The sequence below is a fragment of the Notechis scutatus genome, chromosome 2, assembly GCF_049901735.1.
Source record: "Notechis scutatus isolate UNSWTSFEM ecotype Mainland chromosome 2, rNotScu1.2, whole genome shotgun sequence".
Lineage (NCBI taxonomy): Eukaryota > Metazoa > Chordata > Lepidosauria > Squamata > Elapidae > Notechis > Notechis scutatus.
Window position 1 is genome coordinate 76248173 of NC_142010.1, and position 21690 is coordinate 76269862.

General features: G+C 39.9%; 1 protein-coding gene across 2 annotated transcripts; it reads left to right on the forward strand.

The window, feature by feature from the left end:
- The first annotated feature begins 372 nt into the window (after positions 1-372).
- Positions 373-21289, forward strand: CD74 (CD74 molecule). 2 transcript variants are annotated; one of them, XM_026686202.2, is made up of 10 exons: positions 373-485; positions 5084-5259; positions 5685-5752; positions 6596-6658; positions 8553-8648; positions 8988-9057; positions 14183-14371; positions 18492-18563; positions 19115-19174; positions 20075-21289. In XM_026686202.2, the coding sequence occupies exons 1-9, from the start codon at positions 430-432 to the stop codon at positions 19159-19161; spliced, it is 837 nt and encodes a 278-aa protein (XP_026541987.2). In that variant the 5' UTR covers positions 373-429; the 3' UTR covers positions 19162-19174; positions 20075-21289. The 2 variants fall into 2 exon arrangements, with proteins under 2 accessions (XP_026541987.2, XP_087811299.1); XM_087955173.1 differs by lacking the exon at positions 18492-18563.
- The last annotated feature ends 401 nt before the right edge of the window (positions 21290-21690 follow it).

Below are 21690 nucleotides of genomic sequence, written 5' to 3' on the forward strand. Positions count from 1 at the left end.
TTAAAGGAATGTCTATGTAACTGTACAGAGTTCCTAACACTTCAAAAGTCTTTGTTCCCAGAAGCATTCTATTCTTTAGTGAAGTAGCTACAAAATCATTAGCAATGTTAAAAACTGGTTTGCGAATGCTTCTGTACACTAACAGTTGAATGGAACAAAGAACAGCCACAGGTTGCCTGCCAACAGATGATGTCATTTGAGTACCCAATGACAATTAAATCTAGAATAAAAATGCCCAATTATATTCCTTCATGATAATAATGTGGGCAGAATATCGAAGGGTATTTCCAGCTACCTAGGTCTTTCTACTTTCACTTCCTTCATTTGCCTTTCAAGAAACACTTGAAAAGCCCAGCAAACTTTTAAAAATTCACATTTCCCAGTCATCAACCACATTGCCAGAACTCAGCTCCTGAGGCGATAAAAACCATGGAGGATGACCATATTCTTCTCCCACCAACTGGTTCTACAGGACAACAAGCAAGGTATTTGTAATTACCACTCCTTTATTTCCTTGGGCTGAGTTTTGAGTTTCCAGTATTGCACCTACCATCGTATTGAAAAGTAGGGGACATTTGATGTTGGTGAGAAATGTAATAATTGGAGGGGGGGTTGTTCTTCTGCAACCCCCCCCCCCCAATGTGTCTAGAATCATCTATGCTGATATAAGAAGGAATTAAGACAAGCATTTAAGTTGAACCTCAGTGCATTGGCCAAAGTCTAGTGACAGTTTTCCATATACGATGCCCTCCACCTGAGTTGGTTTACAATTCCCAGCATCCCATCCTATATGCTGGTGGCTGCTAAATGGGAGATATCATGTTCCAACTGGATGAAATCTGGTGGCAAAAGTCACAGGAACAGGAATCGTGGGAAGCACTGAAGCTGTAGCATTATGAACATTTAAAGGAAATAAGCCCATTTATAGCCATGGGGTTGTGTGAATAAACATGGGTGGGATTATATTGCTTAGATTTTTCTTATCTTTGTCTTCAACTATGATTTATTGAATAACCTATAATTGGCTTTACACTCATGCGACGTCATAAACTAGGTTTTATAAATCACAATGGCTGGGTTCACACTATTTGCTAAGTCTCAAACCAACCATATTTTGGCTTAGCACTTATAAACCTTGTTCAAGTATAGACATATCTCTTAACCCTGAATCTTTTCATGCTGGGCTTGCTTCATTAGCACAATCAATCTAGGACAAATCTCTCAATCTCACCAAAATGTTGAAACACGGTGCTTGGTGCTTGAGAAAACCAGTCAGGTTATAAGGAAGCCACAGTATGTGCCATCAGTTTAGCAATATATTATGTGCTAAAACCAAATAAGTACTAGAGCTATTTTTTTAATCATTGGCAAAGAATTATACATTTTCTCCGGTATTTCACTATTTTCGATTTTGTTTTACAATGGTGCTTTGGAAATATAACTTAATTTTCTCTCCTTCTTCTTTTCTTTCTTTTCTAAGAAGTAAAAATGTTCACTAAACATTAACTGTCTCGTTTTAAAAACATATTTGTAGCCACCAATTGCCCTTTGCTTTTCATCATTATTTATTCTGCCCAATAGAACTACTTTGTACATTAAAAAAAAAAAGACATATTGCTTTCATCTTTGTTCCCCAAAATTCATTACATAGGCATCTTACCACTTCTTTAAGAAAAGCTAAAAATCTATTATATTACTTTCATAACAGTCCTGTAAAATGTTCAAAGTTTCATAAATCAGCAGAAATGTGAAGCTGAGTTCTTATATTTCCATACCATATTTGTATTTTTTTTATTGTGACAAAAGTTGTATATTATGTCCTCAGAGGCTGTAAAGTTTTACATGGTGAAAAATAATTCTTAATAAAGGAGACCATTTTTAGGGAATTATACTGCTATAAAGCTGGCCACAGACACTATAAGACAAGCCAGTAATCAAAGCCAAACATTTAATAGATTCCAGATGATTAGCTGTTGCTAGGGTGAAATGTGTTCAAAAACTTCTCATCTATACTTCAGTTACCAGCTCATTTCTAACTCCCACTGAGTGCGTACTGGTATAACTTGCAGCCAAAATGCTAAACTAGCTACAGTTTTTTCCCCCAAGACAACCTCCCACAGTATATTCTGCTTTTGAATCCACTCTAACTTATTTTAAAATGGAGGACTGCCCAGAGTATATCAGGACACTCAGTGAATGGCAATATCTAAGTCTCTCTCTCTCTCTCTCTCTCTCTCTCTCTCTCTCTCAACGGGAGGAGGAAATAAATCTGGAACAATCAGACAATGTGGCTTTCTGATAATTATTTAAATCATAAGTGGAATTATTTAAACTGCTGGAAGGACTCTCCCCTGGTTGTCATGTCTGTTACGTCAGTTAATGTATTTCAAGTATTTTTTAGCCTCTTTTCCAGAATTGTCTGGAGACAACATGACCACCCTAGTAGCAAGCAGGCATAATAATATTTTATGAGGTTAAGCTAATCTGCTAGTTCTATATACAATTGAAGGAAACCTTAGACTGAAAGTTCTTCTTGGTTGCTTTTTTAAAAGATACCTGCATATAAAACTTGGCATGTGGAAAAGGCTCTTCTAGGATAGTGTTGTCCAACAATTCCATCTTTTTTTTTAAAAAAACTGACTTTTTATTTCAAAAGTTCTCCTTCTGTAGCCTGTAATTGCCTCTAGAATCAGTGAATATATGTACACTGATTGTTCAAAACTCCACCTGTTTTTTTACATGTCGCACATCTTGGTGTTTTTTTTTTGTATAATCATACTCTGTGGACCTCCCTGGAGCAGTCACAAAGTACAAACGTACAAGAGAAGTCACCAAAACAAAATCCCTGTACTCTACCTTGTGCTGGCAAACATTTCTTTGCTTTCACTTTCAACTTCTATTTTGCAAGCAACAAATCCAAATTAATGAATCATATATAGAACTCTTGGAGATTTCCTAATTTTGTTTTTCGATTAGGTTATTTTGTGAGCTATGGGAAGGGATAAGATACAGGTTGGGGAAGATAGGGCTTTTTTATAATTTGGTAGGGGACTTTTTTTTTTAATTGGTCATGTATGGTTTTCTTTTAAATCTGAAGCCTATTCCACTGTATCCATTATACACATACACACATATATACATACAAACAAACAAACAAACAAATAAACCCCACACCCTTATCTTGCAATGTTTGTTCAGGAGGGTAGTAGTAGAGCATATACTTAATTGCCTCTAAGCTATGCTTCTTTGGCAACTTCCAAAGGGAGGGACTTCCATGAGGGAAATTAATCCTTTGGTGTAAGGGAAAAAAATACAGGTAGTCCTTGACTTACAACCACAATTGAGCCCAAAATTTCTGTTGCTAAGTGAGCCATTTGTTAAGTGCATTTTGCCCCATTTTACGACCTTTCTTGCCACCGTTGTTAAGTGAATCCCTGCAATTGTTAAATTAGTGATACGGCTGTTAAGTGAATCTGGCTTCCTCCCATTGACTTTGCTTGTCAGAAGGTCACAAAAGGAGATCACATGATAGAACAGAACAGAGCAGAAAACTTTAGTGTCCCTTTAAACGCACACTAATCAGCATACATTAAAATGAAATTTTGTTGCCTTCAGCTCTCAAAAGATAACCATTTTACACACACACACACACACGTCACAGAAAAACATCACAGTCTAGTTCGAATGTGTCCATATATGTAGGGGGAAAAAGGAATCCTGTGAATTTATATGGCAGATGGCATAAGGAACAAAGCTGTTTACGGCTACAGTACTAGTCCTGCTAGAAATACTTCGAAACCTCCTCCCAGAGGGGAGCAACAGAAAAAGACCTTGAAGTGGATGTGTGGGGTCTCTAACAATGCTTTGAGCTCTAAACACATAGCGCTTATAAGCAGCATCCTGAATAACGGGAAGTGAGCGTCCTATAATCTCCTTGGCTGTCCTTACCACTCTCTGTATGGACTTTCTCTCTGAGGCACTGCAGCCACCAAACCAAACATTCCTGCAGTTTGTTAAAATGCTCTCAATCGTGCCTCTGTAAAAAGTGGCCAGGACAGAAGGAGAAAGATGTGCTCTCCTCAACTGATGCAGGAAATGCAAATGCTGGTTTGCACGCTTCGCTAAGGGTGACATGTGGAGAGGCTAAGGAGAGACCAAGTCAGATTGTTAGTTATCAGCACCCTCAGATACTTAATACTGTTGGCCACCTCCACAGCTGCAGCCTTGATATAAAGTGGAGTATGACTATGCCGACTCTTCCTAAAATCAACAACAACAAAAATCTCCTTTGTTTTATTAACATTCAAAACCAGGTTATTTCTTATTGTACCAGTCCACCAAAGCCTTTATCTTCTCCTGTAAGCATCTTCATTGTCCCAGATAAAACCCACCACTGCCATGTCATCTGCATATTTCACAATATGATTTGTAGCAGATTTGACATAGCAGTCATGGGTCATCAAGATGAACAGTAACAAACTCAAGTCACAGCCTGGTGGGGAACCTGTATTCAAGAAGATGGAACTGGAAACTTCTTCCAACTCGCACAAACTGGGGCCTATCAATAAGGAAATCAAATTTTCTTATGCTTGTCACAAAGTCGAAAAAGGGAAACCGCATGATCCCAGGACACTGCAACCATTGTAAATATGAGCCAGCTGTCAAGCTCCTGAATTTTGATCACGTGACCCTGGGGATGCTGCAATGGTTGTTAGTGTGAAAAACGGTCATAAATTACTTTTTGTAACTTTGAACTAAACAAACTGTTGTAAGTCAAGAACTACTGCCTGTAATGACTTCATTTGCTCTTTCTCTATAGTTCTTTCTAATGTTAACAAACTCACAAGGGGGTGGATCACAGAGTCTTCTTGCTATCTCAGCTAATTGGTAATTACTGCAATTAGGTCTGCATGATAAATAGAAGAAATGTCTAAGCAACGTGTATCTCTAGCAGAATCCTGCAGATGTGTATTCATCACCACGTAAATGCAGATGTTTTGGTACAGGGTCTCAGTTTAGAGAGGGAGGGACAGACGTTAGGATGGCTGAGTGAGTACTGACACACACCTCTTATATTTGGCAGAAATTCTTGCAGCCGGGGGACTGCCTACACCATCTTCTCTCTCCTGGGGGTCTTGCTCCTAGCTGGCCAGGCTGTGACTGTCTACTTTGTGTATCAACATGACAACCAGATCACCAAGCTGACCAAGAACACCCAGCAACTGAAACTGGACTCCCTGACCAGCAGCATCTCTAAAAGTTAGTCAGCTACCCATCCTTCCTTTCGCTTTCAGATTCAGAGCATAAAGATGATGGAGAGACCTTAAATAAGGTTTACCTGTGACAGCTTGTTTGCAATTGCACAGGCCTGTCTGATCTTTTTATTTAGTCCTGCTAGAAAAAAGCCATCCGGTAGGAAAAGGGATTTTTGAATTTGTGGTTGAGTATGAAGAACTGGGTTTCCAACTCAAAGAAAGCTAGCCAAAATTTCTATTGTGCACGCTCACACATGCACAAAAGTAAACATTCCCTTGTCATGCTTCAGAGATTTGTCTGGATAATAACCAGGGACTCAAGTTCTTATGTCCCTGGTTTGACACAACTAGAAGGGTAGAAAGCACTTGTGAATGCTCTTTTGTTTATCCCTTTCTGCATGTATTTTACAACTCTCTTTCTTTCCACAGACGTCCAAAGACCAGGCCCAAAGATGGCAATAGCTAATGTGATGCCTTTGGCCCTGAATGAACCAGAGGTAAATATGACAGATGGTGAAGGCCACAGCTCCCTTCCATGACTTATTGTTGTCTTACTGTGTTGGATTCCCAATAGTTCCTCTTGAACTATTTCAGTGGGTAGTTCTGCAACTTCTGAAAAACTGAAAAACTGGCTAGTTTTAAAAGTTCACCTTTCACAGCACTTCAACCAAGAGTTATGTAGTGTTCTCAAGGCAACACATTTATTTTTGCACAAACTTTCATGGATCATGGTTACACACAATTTAGAATTGTTTAGAAGTTTACCCACAAAGTATATTTAGAATTGATACACACAAAGTGGGGCAACTATTATGTTTAAATTATCTCAGTCTAGAGGTAGTATTCAGCAGGTTCTGACCAGTTCTGGAGAACCAGTAATGGAAATTTTGAGTAATTCGGAGAACTGGCAAATACCACCTCTGACTGGAGATTTTACAGTATCCTTCCCCTGCCACGCCCACCAACCAGTGGTGGGATTCAAAAAATTTTACTACCGGTTCTGTGGGCATGGCTTGGTGGACATGGCAGGGGAAGGATACTGTAAAATCTCCAGTCAGAGGTGGTATTTGCTGATACTCCAAACTATTCAAAATTTCTGCTACCGGTTCTCCAGAACTGGTCAGAACCTGCTGAATACCCACCTCTGCCACCAACCCATGCCCACAGAACCGGTAGTAAAAAAATTTGAACCCCACCACCGTCTCAGTCCCTCCCTCCTTCCCTTATGATCACAAGGATAAACAACCCCTCCTGCCACTGCCTACTATAATTCCAGAGACATGGGAGCTCCTTCTAATTTTCTCCTTTTCTGGAATAAATCCCTATTTTCTTTTTTACAGTTTTTGAAGATGGAAAACAAGCTGACTAATAGCACCGAGGATCAAGTCAAGCGCCTGCTCTTGGTGAGGGATCTCATCTTGTTACTTTTGCATTTGTGACGAAGCATTGTGACCTGACTGTGGATACTCCAGCCAATCTGCATTCAGTGTGATGCATGAAAGCTTGAGGGAAAAGGCACAGCAGGCGCCACACGTTGATGTATTCAAACTCTCTCTCAAGGCTGTGGCTCCTCCTTTGAACCCACCTTCCACCCAACATTAGGCAGGGGAGAAGTATGCAGTTTGGACACAGTATATATTAAAGTCAAGAAGACTGTCCTGGCAATGTAATGTAAACCTTCCTGCAAACTCTGTTCCTGATAAGCCTGCCAAAGTTGTCAGAAAATGGATTGTCCTGATGGAGAAACTATGCAAGATGGCATCTCCATCTCTAGTAAGATTATGACAGCAGGAGAGCAGGCAGGATTTAGAAAGAGGAAGGCAGGCTAGGCTGCTTATATGAGACACACATTTTAACTGTAGTTAAAATCTCATTAATCTACTTTGCTTTTCAAGCAGCGAAGTTGACCAATGGTGTTTTTTTCTAGACATAAGAATCAGCAACGATCCTTGAGTGCAGATACATACAGTCTGTGGAGGAACTGAAACTCAAAAAAAGGGAAGGAATCTTACAGAACCTAGCAATAGTTTCTGCCAAGATTTAAAGAAGCTGCCAATGAAAGCAAAGCATATCAAGCTGGAACTTTTGGTGTACCAGTTTACACCGGATAAGTTGATTAGCAGTTTTCCCCCCCTTCAAGCAATAAAGAACAAACTGTAATTCTGTGCCATGTTTTCACAGTCAGGCATGTTACTAACTGCTTTGGACCTTGACCAGAGAGTTAGTTCCTCTTGCTAAGTGCTTTCACTTTAACTGTGCAAAGAGTATTTTTAATTTCAAGTTCCTTTTTTTGCTTGATCAGTGTGCTTTAGCAGCACTCCCCAGCCTAGGTATTCACATATATTCAATGTTAATTGTGCTAGATGAGTGAAATTAATATTTTCGAAACCTCTTTGGCCTACCTGCTTTTCTTGTGATGAGAATTACATTCAGATTTGGAATCCTGCTGAGACAGATTGTCAGCGCCATTAAGTAGATCAGGCTAGGAAATAAACTCTACAATAGCTCTAGTCTTCCTTTAGCTAGGAAGGTTAAATCTGCTCTGAGGTTGGATGTAATTAGTCTCTTGCAACAGTCTCATTGTGCTATACCTTCTCTCTCTTCCTATAATTGAATCAATTAGGGAGGTATCTGCCTAAGCCACTTCCTAATGTCATCTGTTTCTGGACTTTAAAAAAATGTTTCAGATTCTTTTGTCTAGGTAGCAGCTGCATGTTTCCATCCAGGTCACCTTCCTTATTCTTTACAAGGAAGATAATTTAGGAAGGAAATTGGAGTGAGGAAAACTATGAGTTAGGCATGCCAGCAACTCTTATCCCAGCTACTCCTTTTCTATTTTAAATTACCATTCAGAAGAATGAGGTGGTGGATCCAGTTCAAACATACAGAACTGTTGCAGTCACATCTACATGAACTTTATTATTATTTATTAGGACACTTCATTAAACTACTTCATTAAACTACTGAAACCAAGTTGCTCATAATGTATAAACTAAGCCTAGTCTTCAACCTGGTTCATACAACATACAAAGTCATCACACACGTTGCTTCATTTGGGCTATCGGTTGTTTCAATGCGCCGTAGTTAAACAAATTATAGTTTGGCATAACATCTGGATTCGTACATAACCCTAAACCATGTACAAAACATAGTTTTTTGACCAAGCTGTAGAGGCTCAGCCACATAATAAGCCAAAATGAAATGAAAATAATAATCAGCATATGAACTTGGCCTTGGTGGTGGTCTTGAACAACAGACCTTCTTGTATCTGTACTGTAAATATGTCTTTTTCTTTAGCGAGAAAACCCAAGCAGAACTTTTCCTGAATTAAAAAGCACCTTCCAGGAAAATATGGGACACCTGAAGATCCGCATGGCTTACAATGACTGGAAGGTAAATCTCTGTCATCTCTAGAGTCCCCTTCCTCCTCCTTGGATGCTACTGATTTTCTTCCCTGAACCCTCATCCCTCTTCTGTGATTCTCTCATTTTCTTATCAAGACTTATTCTGATTTCCACTATCTATGGGAGGGTCACGTATAGTCCTACGAGAGAACCTTTCTACCTTTCTCTCCTCTTACATAAGAAACATCTGCACCTTCCTTTGGATCTTCAACAGCCCTCTTTAGGAGATACGGATTATTCTCCAAGGGGTTAACAAGGAGGAGCAGAACAATAGTGGCCTTAATTTAATATCATTAGCCTTCAGTAACTATACATGGTGTGTTTGCAGGAGTTTGAAACCTGGATGCACAAATGGCTGATCTTCCAAATGGCCCAAAAACAGGACACCGAAGAAAAAGGTATGTACGCTAGACTTGTAGGAAACAAACAACTTTTAAGCATGAAATTCTTGGAAGCAAAGAATGAATTCATTCAACTCAGAGCACATCAGAGTGTCATTTTCTACTTGTGCTTACCATTTTAAAGAGGTGTAGGAAATCAGTAGGAACAGCAACGATATCCTAGAAGGCATTTCCAAGTGTTGTGATGTTATCAAGAGGAAAGTTAAATTCTGAGGTATATGCAGAAGGGTCAGGATAGAATAAAGTTTGTCTCTCCCCACCTTGTCCCATTCTTTGTAGCTTTGCTTATTTCATAATTTAGCATCAGTACCATACAGTAGAAGTAGTACTTGACTTACAAACATTCGTTTAGTGACCATTTGAAGTTACAATAGCACTGAGGAAAGTGACTTATGGTCATTTTTCACAATTGTTTGCAGCATCCTCATGGTCATGTGATCAAAATTTTGACCCTAGGCAACTAGCCTGTGTTTATGACCATGGCACTGTGCTGGGGTGGTGTGATCACCATTGGTAAACCTTCTCAGCTGGCTTCTAACAAGCTGTCAATGGGAAAAGCCAGATTTGCTTAACAACCACACGATTCATTTAACTGTGGCAAAAAAAAGTCCTAAAATGAGGCACAATTCACTTAACAACTGCCTTGCTTAGCAACATTAATTTTGGGCTCAGCTGTGGTTGTAAGTTGAGTACATAGCATTATAATAATGAAGAAAGCCAATTGCAGGAAGATGCCTTTGGTTTAATTGCGTCCAACCAGCAATATTGAATGATGAGGTCAAGGAAGTGCACAGCATGGGCACATCAGGGCACACTGTTATATACTGTACGCATGACCATGGCTCATAGGGGCAGAATGGGGGGCATGCAATGGGTCATTGGTTAAAGATGCTGAGCTTGTCAGCTGGAAAGCTGACAGCTCAGATTTGAGACCTGAGACCTTCTGCCAACCTAGCAGTTCAAAAGCATGTAAAAATGCAAGTAGAAAAATAGGGACCACTTTGGTGGGAAGGCAACAGTGTTCCGTGCGCCTACGGCGCTTAGTCATGCCAGCCACATGACTATGGAGACGTCTTTGGAAAGCGCTGGCTCTTCAGCTTTGTAACAGAGATGAGCAGCGCCCCCTAGAGCCAAAAATGCCAAGCACGTCTGTGCGAGGGATCCTTTACCTTTACACTTTGGTAGGAAGGTAACAGAGCCTCGGTGGCGCAGTACTGCAGGCTACTTCTGATGACTGCCGGCTGCCTGCAATTTGGCGGTTCAAATCTCACCAGGCTCAAGGTTGACTCAGCCTTCCATCTTTCTGAGGTCGGTAAAATGAGGACCCAGATTGTTGGGAGGGCAATAGGCTGACTCTGTAAACCGCTTAGAGAAGGCTGTAAAGCACTGTGAATCGGTATTTAAGTCTAAGTGCTATTGCTATAGTGTTCCATGCACCTCAGAGTATAGTCGTGCTGGTCACATGACCACAGAAATGTCTTCAGACAATGCTGGCTCCCTTGCCTAAAAAACAGAGATGCTCCTTAGAATCGGACACCACTGGACAGGGGAGGCCTTTACCTTTAGGGAAAGAACTCAGTAGTTACTGCTTTTTTTTTTTTTGGCTGGAGAGAAGCCCCATGTTCTATGAAAGAATTCAAAGGCACCATCTTGTAAATGCAAATGACTAGTACGGTGGCCTAGAGGTGGCCAATCAGGAGGCTGTGAGTTCGATTCTAGGTAGAGGCAGATATTTCTCTCTCTGGGCACAATGACAATATATCTGCTGAATGAAACTCCATATTGGTGACAGGAAGGGCATCTGGCCAGTAAATACCCAGCTCCATGCAGTTGCCCAGACTCCACCCTGCAAGGGATTATGGGGTCATTAAAAGAAGATGATCTGAAATGCAAATCTTTTGTTTTAATTGCAAAAGGGATTTTGCCATTTCCACACATTCCTTCTCGAGTTGCAGCTCTCCATCCTACCGGTTCCTCCCATCTTTTGAACTAGCTGGGATGGAGAGTGGGAAGAGGAGAAATGTCTTTCCCAAACAGACTAATTGGTGGGAACTAGATGAAAGTTTGGTTCCTTTCTCAAACAAGCCAAGGCAAGCCCCTCACTCAAAGGCAATGCTCTGCCCAGAAGGCTTTTCTAGATGCAAATGTGTTTTTTAATTGATGCCAAGGGAATTGCTCCTCTCTTCATGCCAATGTTGCTTGAATTCAGTATTCTTATTGCCAGCTGTAAAATTATATCAGGGCATTCTTCTGTGCCCCTTGGTTCCTTTTTGCATAAAATAAACCACTTGCCTTTGTCCCTGCAACAATTTATTTCTGAGAGCAACATATCCAGGGGGATTACTGAAGGATGACAAGGAATATTGCCATTTGGGTATATTGTGTAAAATATTCAAAGCCTCTCTTGATGTAAATTGGCCAATGTTTTAAGCTGGGAAGAAAATGCTCATCTTTATTAGGTACCTACATTTATCAAGAGGGATACTCCATGTCAGAAGGAAATTAGGGCTGATGCCAGTGAGCAAGAGACCAAGAAGGATTATAATGTGGAATTCCTCTTGTTGTCCCTTCTTCTTTGCCAGGGCTCCCTGTCACTCATTGAAAAGATCACTTTCAACATATTGGACATCATTTGGGGTGGGGTGGGTGGGTGTTTCTTTCTGGATCAATTAATACAAATTAATTTTGGAACAAGCTATTTTATGTAGTACTGATTATTTTGCTACTACATGATGTCCCAAAGGTGCTTTTTCAAGAGGCAACTGGACTTTCTGGTTTTTCTTTGAAGATGTTTTGCTTCTCATCCAAGAAGCTTCTTCAGAGCTGAAGAAGCTTCTTGGATAAGAAGCAAAACATCTTAAAAAATAATAATCAGAAAGTCCAGTTACCTCTTGAAAAAGCACCTTTGGGACAACCATGACCTGAATGATGGACAATCTCCATAGACTACTACAGGATGCTTGACTTGGGAATCCTTTGTATCTGAAACTCCTTGCCTTTCTACAGAGAAGAGGCAATGGGCTAAATGTACACAATGCAGGCAGTCCTTGATTTACAACATTTTGTTTAGTGACCATTCAAAGTTACAACGGCACTGAAAAAAGTGACTGACGGCCAGTTTTCACACTTATGACCGTTGTAGCTTCCATAGGGTCCTGTGATCAGAATTCAGACATTTGGCAATTGACTCATATTGATGATGCTTGCAGTGCCCTGGGGTCATGTGATCTCCTTTTTGTAAGTCAAGGACTACCTGTTAACTTATTGAGCCTGGTGGTTGATGAGCTTTTCGTGCTGTAGAGCCCAGAACTTAAATGGAAGGAGAAGAGAAAACACTGGAAGTCACAAAGCAGAAGAAAAGTGTGCTCTCTCTTTCTCTCCCCTCCCTCCCCCACCTTCTCTCTCACACACACATCTGGCAATAAGTGATTCATTGAATACTTCAGTTACAAGCTAGAAGTTGCATCTGTGAGGAAGGAAGACCCAAAGTGCAAATTAAGAGCCTCTTCAATATAATTTAAAACCCATGGGACCATCTTAGGCATTTCAGCAACTCCCTCTGTAAATGATTCAATAATGCTTCAGTAAGCTCAGTAACTTTATGTAACAAACTTGAACACCAATCTTGTATTTAAGAAGAATTCTTCCTTCTGTGATTTCTGCAGTTTTTGAAATCAAACCCAGTAGCTGAGATTTTCATATCAATTAGCCGCCCAGCAGTCATCAGCCACTGCCCCCATTAGCAGAATTTATATTAATACTGCCTCCATTCAACTACTCATTATGTTTGCTCTCATTAGGCTAAATGGTTTCCCTGGGAGCCATCCCAATGAAATAAATAGCTGTCCTAATTAAAGTGGCATATTGTTACAAAAAGCATTATTTCCTTACCCTTCCCTTCCCTTTAGTGTAGCTGCAATGGAACAACCTGTTTTGATGATTAGGGAGCATCCAACACAGTCAGCCAAGCCATATGTTAAAACTTTGCTTGGAGCTTCCAGGCTGCTTATGTGCGGTGTGATGGCTATACAGTAGACTTGGTAGCTCTCCTTCCCTTCTAATGTGTATTGTGTATACACCATCCTGGGGCAAGCTCTATTGAATGCTTCTCTCTGAGAGACTGGCTTCCTGGAGTGTAGTTGTGCCACATTCCGAGAAACACTTCATTTCGGAATTATGCTCAATATATAAATTTGTCATATTTAATTGCCACATCATTGGAGAACTGCATCTCTTCGGACATAGTTGAAGTACAGTAGAACTCCTATCACTTCTCATAATTTTTTAAAAATTTTATATCCCAAGTTAAAATACAAACTCCAAAAGAAAAAAAAATAAGACAAGGCAAAATGATAAACAAGACAAACATGGACATAAAACAACAACAAAACATACACACATATTGTTCCACAGTTTATGAACTTCTACAACTCTATTTACCCAATCAGTTTGACTTACCATCTATCTACTGTAAAAAAAGAACAGTTAGCAGGTAACCCCAACAGCAAAGCTAAACTTTAAAGCGCTCTGTTAACAATCTATTATTGTAATTAACTCACAGAAAGTCCACAATGATTTCTAATCTATCATACACCACTGCAGTCATTAACTCTGATCTGTCCAGGATCAAATATTCTAGATCAGGGGTGTCAAACTTGTACTGTCACATCGTCATCAAGTGATGTATCATGACTTTTCCCCCCCTTTGCTAAACTGGGCGTGGCCAGCTTGTGATGCATCAGGCCCACAGACTGCGAGTTTGACAGCCCTGTCCTAGATATTTGACAACTCCAACCATTCCTCTTTTTTAAAAAGAGAATGAACAGCCATTTGTCTGAAATAGCATAGGGTTTACTGCTTGAGTAGGGGGTTGGACTAGAAGACCTTTAAGGCCCCTTCCAACTCTGTTGTTCTGTTATTGTCCTTGCTGGGTGAGGCTGAGGGGAGTTGGCACCACAGCTTGAACTAAAGGCCATATACTACGTAACATCATATGCGCTCTTCTGAAGGCAAGGGATATATAATTATTGTGATTTACAAGTGCTTTAAAGGGACAGCGAGAGTACTGGCAATCAGCTCTAAATATTACAATTTCCTTGGTTCTCCACCTTTTCTTTCAAAGGGAAAACCAAGTGCCAGAAGGAAGAATGTGTTAAGGGTGTCCATCCAGGAAGATTCTGTGCCCATTGTGATGGAGAGGGGAACTATCTGCCTATGCAGTGCCATTCCAGCAGCGGCTATTGCTGGTGTGTCTACAAAAATGGCACAATAATTGAGAGCTCTAAAATCCGTGGACGTCCAGACTGTGCTGGTAAAGAGCTTCTTTCTGCTATCAAAGGGGAGAGTTACTCATAGGATGGTTATGGTTGTGAATATTAAATTAGTTTGCCGTCCACTTTGCAGTCTGAAGCGACTCTGAGTTGCTTACTGTATGATACAAATATCCAGACAATTATAAATATTAAAAACAGATTAAAATTACAAAAAATAAAATAAAACTAAAAATCCATAGGTATGGAGTGGAGAAGCAGGAGTGCCTTCTCTGTTAACTGCACCACCAACCACCTCCAGCCAATAGCTTTTCCTTCAGGATCCCATAGCCAAGTTTTAAGATATTTTCTGAAGGCTAAAAAAGAGAAGGCAGATCTTACGTCCTGTGCAAGATATTCCAAAGAACGGGGCCACAGCAGAAGAGACCCCTTCTCCTGGATCTCACCAGTCAAATTCCTTGGATGATGGGGACCTGCAGTAGGCCCCTTTGCAGCATGAATGGGACAGGCCAATCCCGCTGGGAAAAGAGGGTTCCACAGATACAGGCTTTAGTTTAGGCAGCTTTAAAGGGAATAACCAACACATTGAGTTGCACCTGGAAGGAGATTTGCCTCCAGCAGCTGAGGCAGGGAGGTTGTTATGCGCCAGAGAGCAACACACTCCCATCTGATCCTGTGAGCCTAGCCTCAGAAACAGGGCCTCCCATCTGGAAACATGGGGAACATGGGCCCTGAAGGCCAAGAGATTCTCAAATGACAATTGCCACACACACCCCTGCCCTGCCTTGTTGTGACCTTGGTTGTTGCCAAATCCTAATACCCCCCACCCCAGGAACATCTCAGAGAGGGGAATACTCCCCCCTCTTCAATTAGACAGATCTTGGTAATGCATATCAGGCCGACTTGCCACTCCCTAAATCTCAAATAAGGGGATGGGTGGGCTTATTATTAACTGGCTTGGCATTCATCCTTACAATCGAAACCCTGGGCCTCCAAGAGGCTAATGATTAGGGTCTGGGAGTGAGTTCAGAGGGCTGGAGCACAACACTGGTCTTAAGCATAGGTGACATCTTCCCCTGCAAAGTTGCCTGCCCTTTGGCTTCCATCTCTATGCCCCATGCCTATCACCCCTTGAATGAATTGCCCCACCCTATGTCTTCCAGGGGATCCTTCTCCCTCAACTCTGACATCTCTCTCCTCTGAGGCAGAGACCCCTCCTTCAACCATCCTTCAATAATACGTACATAAAATGAGTGGGATATTTGTGCTTGTTTTTATGCATGAGCCAATGCAATGGGTGTCTGGTTTGATGGGAAGTGGTTGCAATTCCTAGTGAGTTTTCAACTGCTCGTCAGAAAATTTTGATCTAATTTTGCTTTTCGTGTGCTTCATTCTTGAAAAAAAAAAAAAGTTGTTCACAAATGTACACCATGCCAAAAAGCAATGGCATCAATAAAGCGTGATTGTGAAGTGAAGGATATTTTTTTCTGGGAAGATATTCTGATATTCTGAAAATCTTGAACCTGTTATGAAATTCCTGCATCAAAGCAGAAAGCATATTTTTCACTGTTCACAAGACTCTGTTTAGCGAATATATGAAAATGCATAAAATTATTTGCCATAATGTGAAGTACCATCATTTAAACCGAAGTGTCATTTCAAATGGTTTGAAACATAGCACAGATAAGTTGAGTTTCACCTTGAATATGCATATTTTTAACTCCTTTAAATGAGCAATCAGATTCACCAAAATTTTTGCTAAATCTGTGAGTCATTTTCCATCTTCAAATTCTGGCAGAAATTTTCCTGTTGATTCCATTAATTTCATTTCACAAAGAATACAATCTTTTCAACACTTTACCCTGACTTAGCCACCTTAGCCACCTCAGAAAAGTAAATGATGCCCCCATAACTAGCTTCCATACTTTTAAGAAATTCCTGGAATTGGTGATGATTCCAACCCCCCCCCCCCGTTAATACAACTCTGTGCTCTCTTCCACACAGCATTCGATTGTTGCCTACGCAGTTCATACTTGAGTACTGTGCAATTGAGTCATGAAAAATATAGCTAACACTCACGTAATGTTAAAAGTTTACAATCTTGAGGCCACGTTACTAGCTGTTCAGGGTCGTATGTGGGCCGCAGGCTGGACACACATGATCTAGATTATGATGGCAGTGTTCCAATATTTGAAGGGCTGTCACAGAGAGGGGAGGCAACCTATTTTCCAAAGCATCTGAAGGCCAGACAAGGATGGGAGCTAATTAAGAAGAGATTCAACCTAGAAATAAGAAGAAATTTTTTTGACAGTGGGAACAGTCAACCAATGGAACAGCTTGCTTTCAGGAGTTGTAGGAGCTTCATCACTAGAAGCTTTCGAGAAGAGACTGGATTGCCATCTGTCAGAAAGGGTGTATGGTCTCCTGCTTGGGTGGGGGGTTGGACCAGAAGACATACAAGGTCCCTTCTAATTCTGTTATTCTTTTAGACCAAAGGGAAGGGCTGATGGTTAATAGACAAGCTAAACTAGGATTATAGGTACATCCCGATCAGAGAAAAGCTAGTCTTTGTGCACTAATAGAAGATCAGGGGGCTTTGCTTCTAGAGCAGGGGTGTCAGATCTCGCCCATGGGGTGCTTAAGATCTGGCTGCGGGACCACCCTGGAAACAGCAAAGGACCAGCTCACGGTGCCTCTGCCAGCAAAAAGAGCTTGGGAGGGCCGCACGCAACTCTCCCGAGCTCTGTTTTTGCTGGCAGAGGGTTGCAGGAGGGCCGCTGCAGCTGAAAACAGAGCTTGGGAGCCCATTTTCACTAGCAGAGTGCTTGGGCCACCACAGGTGCCCCCTAGCATGAGTGACATCGAGCTGGCCACAACGACCTCATCCCGGCCCCCCGAGGTCAAACATAACCCTGATGTGGCCCTCAATGAAATCAAGTTTGACACCCCTGTTCTAGAGGATCTTTGTAACCCCAAGGCAGCTTCATCCCAGGTTTAAATAATTATGTCAGTTGCACAGTTCCTGGGAAAGGAATAGCTGAGGATTCTGAAATACACCCAATAAAGGAATGTTGGTAAAGATGGGAACATTTGTAGAGGTAAGGATTTGATTAGGGAAAAGACAACTACATTTGTCAGTGACTAGATACCTTTTATTGATTTTTTTTTTTTGTGTGCTGAAAATGGAAAAAATGTAATTTGGGATTTATGGGAGTAGAAAAAATAGAATATGGAAAAAAGGAAGTGATGAACGAAAGAGATGGGAGGACAATATATAAATGCATTTATAACTGCTGTAAAGATCAGAAGCCACTTCTTTATATCTTTTTTTCTTTTCTGTCTTTTCTTTGTTCTGTCTTTTCTTAAATTTGTATTGTATTTTTACTTTGTAAAACATTTCATTTTCTATAATATATATATATATATATATATATATATATATATATATATATATATATATATTATATATGTGTGTGTGTGTGTGTGTATGAATGTATGTATATATATATGTATGTATATATCTATATATATATATATATATATATATATATATATATATATATATATATATATATATGTGTGTGTGTGTGTGTGTGTGTGTGTGTATGAATGTATGTATGTATGTATGTATGTATCTATCTATATATATATATATATATATATATATATATATATATATATATATATATATATGTATATATATATATATATATATATATATATATATATATATATATATATATATATATATGTAATATATATATATATATATATGTATATGTATTTTTTAAGTTTTCGGGTACTTACATGTATGGCATTCAGCTTTGTTCGGGTATTTTCCCACGTCATTGTAGTTGTGCTTTTAAAGTTGTAGCAACGTTTCGGCAGAATCTCATCTGCCATCATCAGGCTTCTGTATAGTTCTCTGAGAACCACAAAGCTGAAGACACAAGCCTGAAGATGATGACTGAGACTTCATCGAAACGTCGCCTAGATACTTCCAATTTTACGTGGGAGAAAACCCGAATAACCAAAGATCCACATACAAATACCCGCAAGAACCTCAGAAAACACACACACACACATACACACACATATATATATATACACACACACACACACACTATTTATTTATTTATTTATTTATTTATTTATTTGTAGGAATAGCTGGTCACACTGAACCACCAGTCCACCTCACTCACCACCTCCCCCCAACAAAAGCCCCCCAAGGAGGTAATATTTGTTGCACTAATTAATTCTTTCAAATTAAGAAATTGTCAGCCTTCAAGATCTTCTACTATTGCTTTGCAATAAGTAACGGGGGGAGGAGGGGGTAAAGTTTGGGAAGCGAGCTGGAGGTGTTACATTCTAGCGTTGTATAAAATGAGGAGGGGGGAGTATAAATTCTTGCTTAGGTTTCTATTTCTCGCTTAGCTTTCTTTTCTCTGCGCAGCTGCAAACCTTTATCAAAATATGCCAAGGTCAACGGACAGAGGCCTCATCACCACCTGAAGATGTCCACATGATCATATACACAACTTTTAATTGGAAGAATCATTTGAACTATTGGGGGTGGGAACATTTCCATCACTTTGTATATGTGATTTGCGCGCCTAATTCCTCAGATTCAGAATTCTATTGTTGCTACCACTTCATTTTCAGTAAAAGATATCTTTTCTCTAATCTAAAGAGTCTAAGTATTTCTTTCTTGAATTTTGAATGGAGCACTACCTGACAGAAATATTTTCCCAGCACATTAATGTGCTAATATTTTGTCTTTGCAGGCAATATGGATCCTGAGAATGTGACCTATTCTGGAGACCAAAACTGATGGATCTCTTGAGGTGACTTGAGGAGAACCCTGTTCAATCTGCTCAGAGGGCTCTCTAGGGCAGTATCCTGCTTTCCAAAATGCTTAGCCACAGATAGTCAGGGCAGCCACCCCCAACTTAATACTCTTTAAATGGCCAGCTCTTCTGTTTGCACACTCTGGCTTGCTGGCTAGGAACTGTGTTGAAATCCCATCTATCTGGAGATACCAGGTTAAGTAGGGCTTGCTTAGTGGGACAATAAAGGACAAAAGCTTCTTATCCATATTCCTCATTTCCCAGCTAATGCTACCCACCTCTGATTCAGAAATGGTGTAGAGATATCACTTGTGTCTTACATTAGCTACAAAAGTCTACCATACAATAAAGAACTGCAGTTCGAATGTTATTCTGAAGGGGAAAAAATCTTGATTATGTCGACTGTAATATACTGCTGGATGTGTAGGTTTCACAGATTCCATGCTTATGTTTTAGATGCATGTCCAACTAGTTTGCAAAACATCTAAATGTCTTTAGGCTTCATAATGCTGGAACAACAACAAAAGTTTTTTAGCTATATGCATGTGTGAAGAACATATGTATGGATATAAAAGCTAAATGAGCAACTTCCTTGGTTTGATCAAATTTATTGAAATGGCACCTTAAATATTTAGAGCTGTGCATTAAATAAATGTTTAGAATAATTTGCAGGGGAAAAGGTCTGAATAAAAGACGTTTGTGGCAGTACATGGATAAGTTAATAATGCTACAGTAATCTGTGAATATGATTAAAACATATACAATCTTGAAAATATGAGGTGGACTTTCCCACTTTAGAGAGCTCAAGCTAGACTCAGACCTCTCAATAATTAATAGTTTTGTTTCTGTAACTAGTGTGGTTACCATTCACCTTTCTTTTTTCTTTTTTCTCCTTAGAAAATATGAAACAAGGAGGCCAGCACACTGGCCTAAGAAAGCGAAATTCTCTTCAGCTTGTTTCACTTTTGCTCTGCTTGGATACTGATTTCAAGAATTACTGTAACGGCAACCTGTTTCTAAATTTATCAGTTTAAAAATTATGCTTAAATGGAAAGGAGGGAAGGGTGGAAAGTAGCTTAATTATTACTGTCAACAATGCTGAGTGCAGAATTACTATTTTAGAAAAGTGACCTATGCTTATCCAGGACTTAAACAAATGAGCAAGAAATTTAGATGTTTCCCTGAATAATCAATTCATACCATCAGATTTTGATAGTTAATCAGTTGAGAAGATCACTCAGTGCAAATATTTCAACATCAATCTTGTTCCATATGTTCATTTGCCATCAAACAGGAATTTAAACCATGCCAAAGATGCCATTTCTCCAAAATGCTTTCTTTGCAAGGTTTATTTCCCTCAGATTGCTTCTCCTGATTTTACAAAGCCCACCTATTCATATCATTATTTACTTCATTATTTTCTCAACCTTGGGCAGCTTAAAGATGGATGGACTTGAAGTCCACCCATCTTGAAGCTAAGAAGGCTTACTATGTTTTATGTGAATGATTAGAACAAAATCTCTAAAACAACTTTCCTGAACTGGTGCCCTCCAGGTGCATTATTATAAGATCAGAAATCTAGGCCAGCATGATCTTTAATGTTACTCTCCAAGACAGTGTTTCTTAACCATGGCAATCTAAGATGTTTGGGCTTCAACTGAACCAAGAATGGCTAAGAATGGTTGAGAAACCTGTTCTAGGGATTCTGGGAGTTGCAGCCATCTGGCAGACACCAGGATGTAGCAAACTATTTTACAGGGAAAGAGAAATCCTTATTTCCAGAAAGGCCAACTTTTCTAACTGGATGGCATAGGTAGCATGTTTTTCCCCTCAAGAAAAGCTTAGTAGAATATTAGACTTTGGTTTGCTGATGTGTATGCATGCCTTCTTTAGTAGTATCCTTCACATAATCTTTAGAATAGTTATTGAGCAAGATAAGATCACCAAAGAAGTCTTGAAAACATACTTCTAATTGATAGGCTCTCAAGTTTATATACCAATCCTAGTCTATGGTCTGTTAATGATGCACACTGAATATATAATCACTGATAACAAACTAAGCTGATTTTAATTATAAGCTTTTGCAAAATAAAAAAGTAACCAACTGATGAAGCACTCTTCTGCTGAAGTGGATGATTGACCCTTTCACGTTCTAGCAACACACACAGGCTGCCAAAATATCCTCTCCTTTGCAAAAACTGTAGTTGCGGAAAGAAGATGCTGCACTATTTTGCTCAGTAATTGCTAATGAAGCTATTATTCCTGACACGCTTTCATTTGCCTGTGTGTGCCATCAGGAGGCAAGCATGATGGGGATGCTGCCTTTCTTTTTTGGCCACTGCAGACTTCAGAGAAGGGGGATCTACATAAAGAACGGCTTTCATAGAACGTCCCACACACGACCTTCAGAAGCAAGGTGCAACCGCTTTAATGGGCTTCCTGCCATAGTAACAGTGTGAAGGATTGAGGCCATGGTTGAATTCTGCTTAGAGCAAGTGAAGCTTGCCAGTCAC

Bases quoted from the DNA above. Each gene is read 5' to 3' on its own strand.
- CD74 (XM_026686202.2), top strand. From the start codon at position 430: ATGGAGGATGACCATATTCTTCTCCCACCAACTGGTTCTACAGGACAA. The intron at 5,753-6,595 runs GTAAATATGACA...TCTTTTTTACAG, and splicing joins TGGCCCTGAATGAACCAGAG to TTTTTGAAGATGGAAAACAA. The intron at 9,058-14,182 runs GTATGTACGCTA...TTTCTTTCAAAG, and splicing joins ACAGGACACCGAAGAAAAAG to GGAAAACCAAGTGCCAGAAG.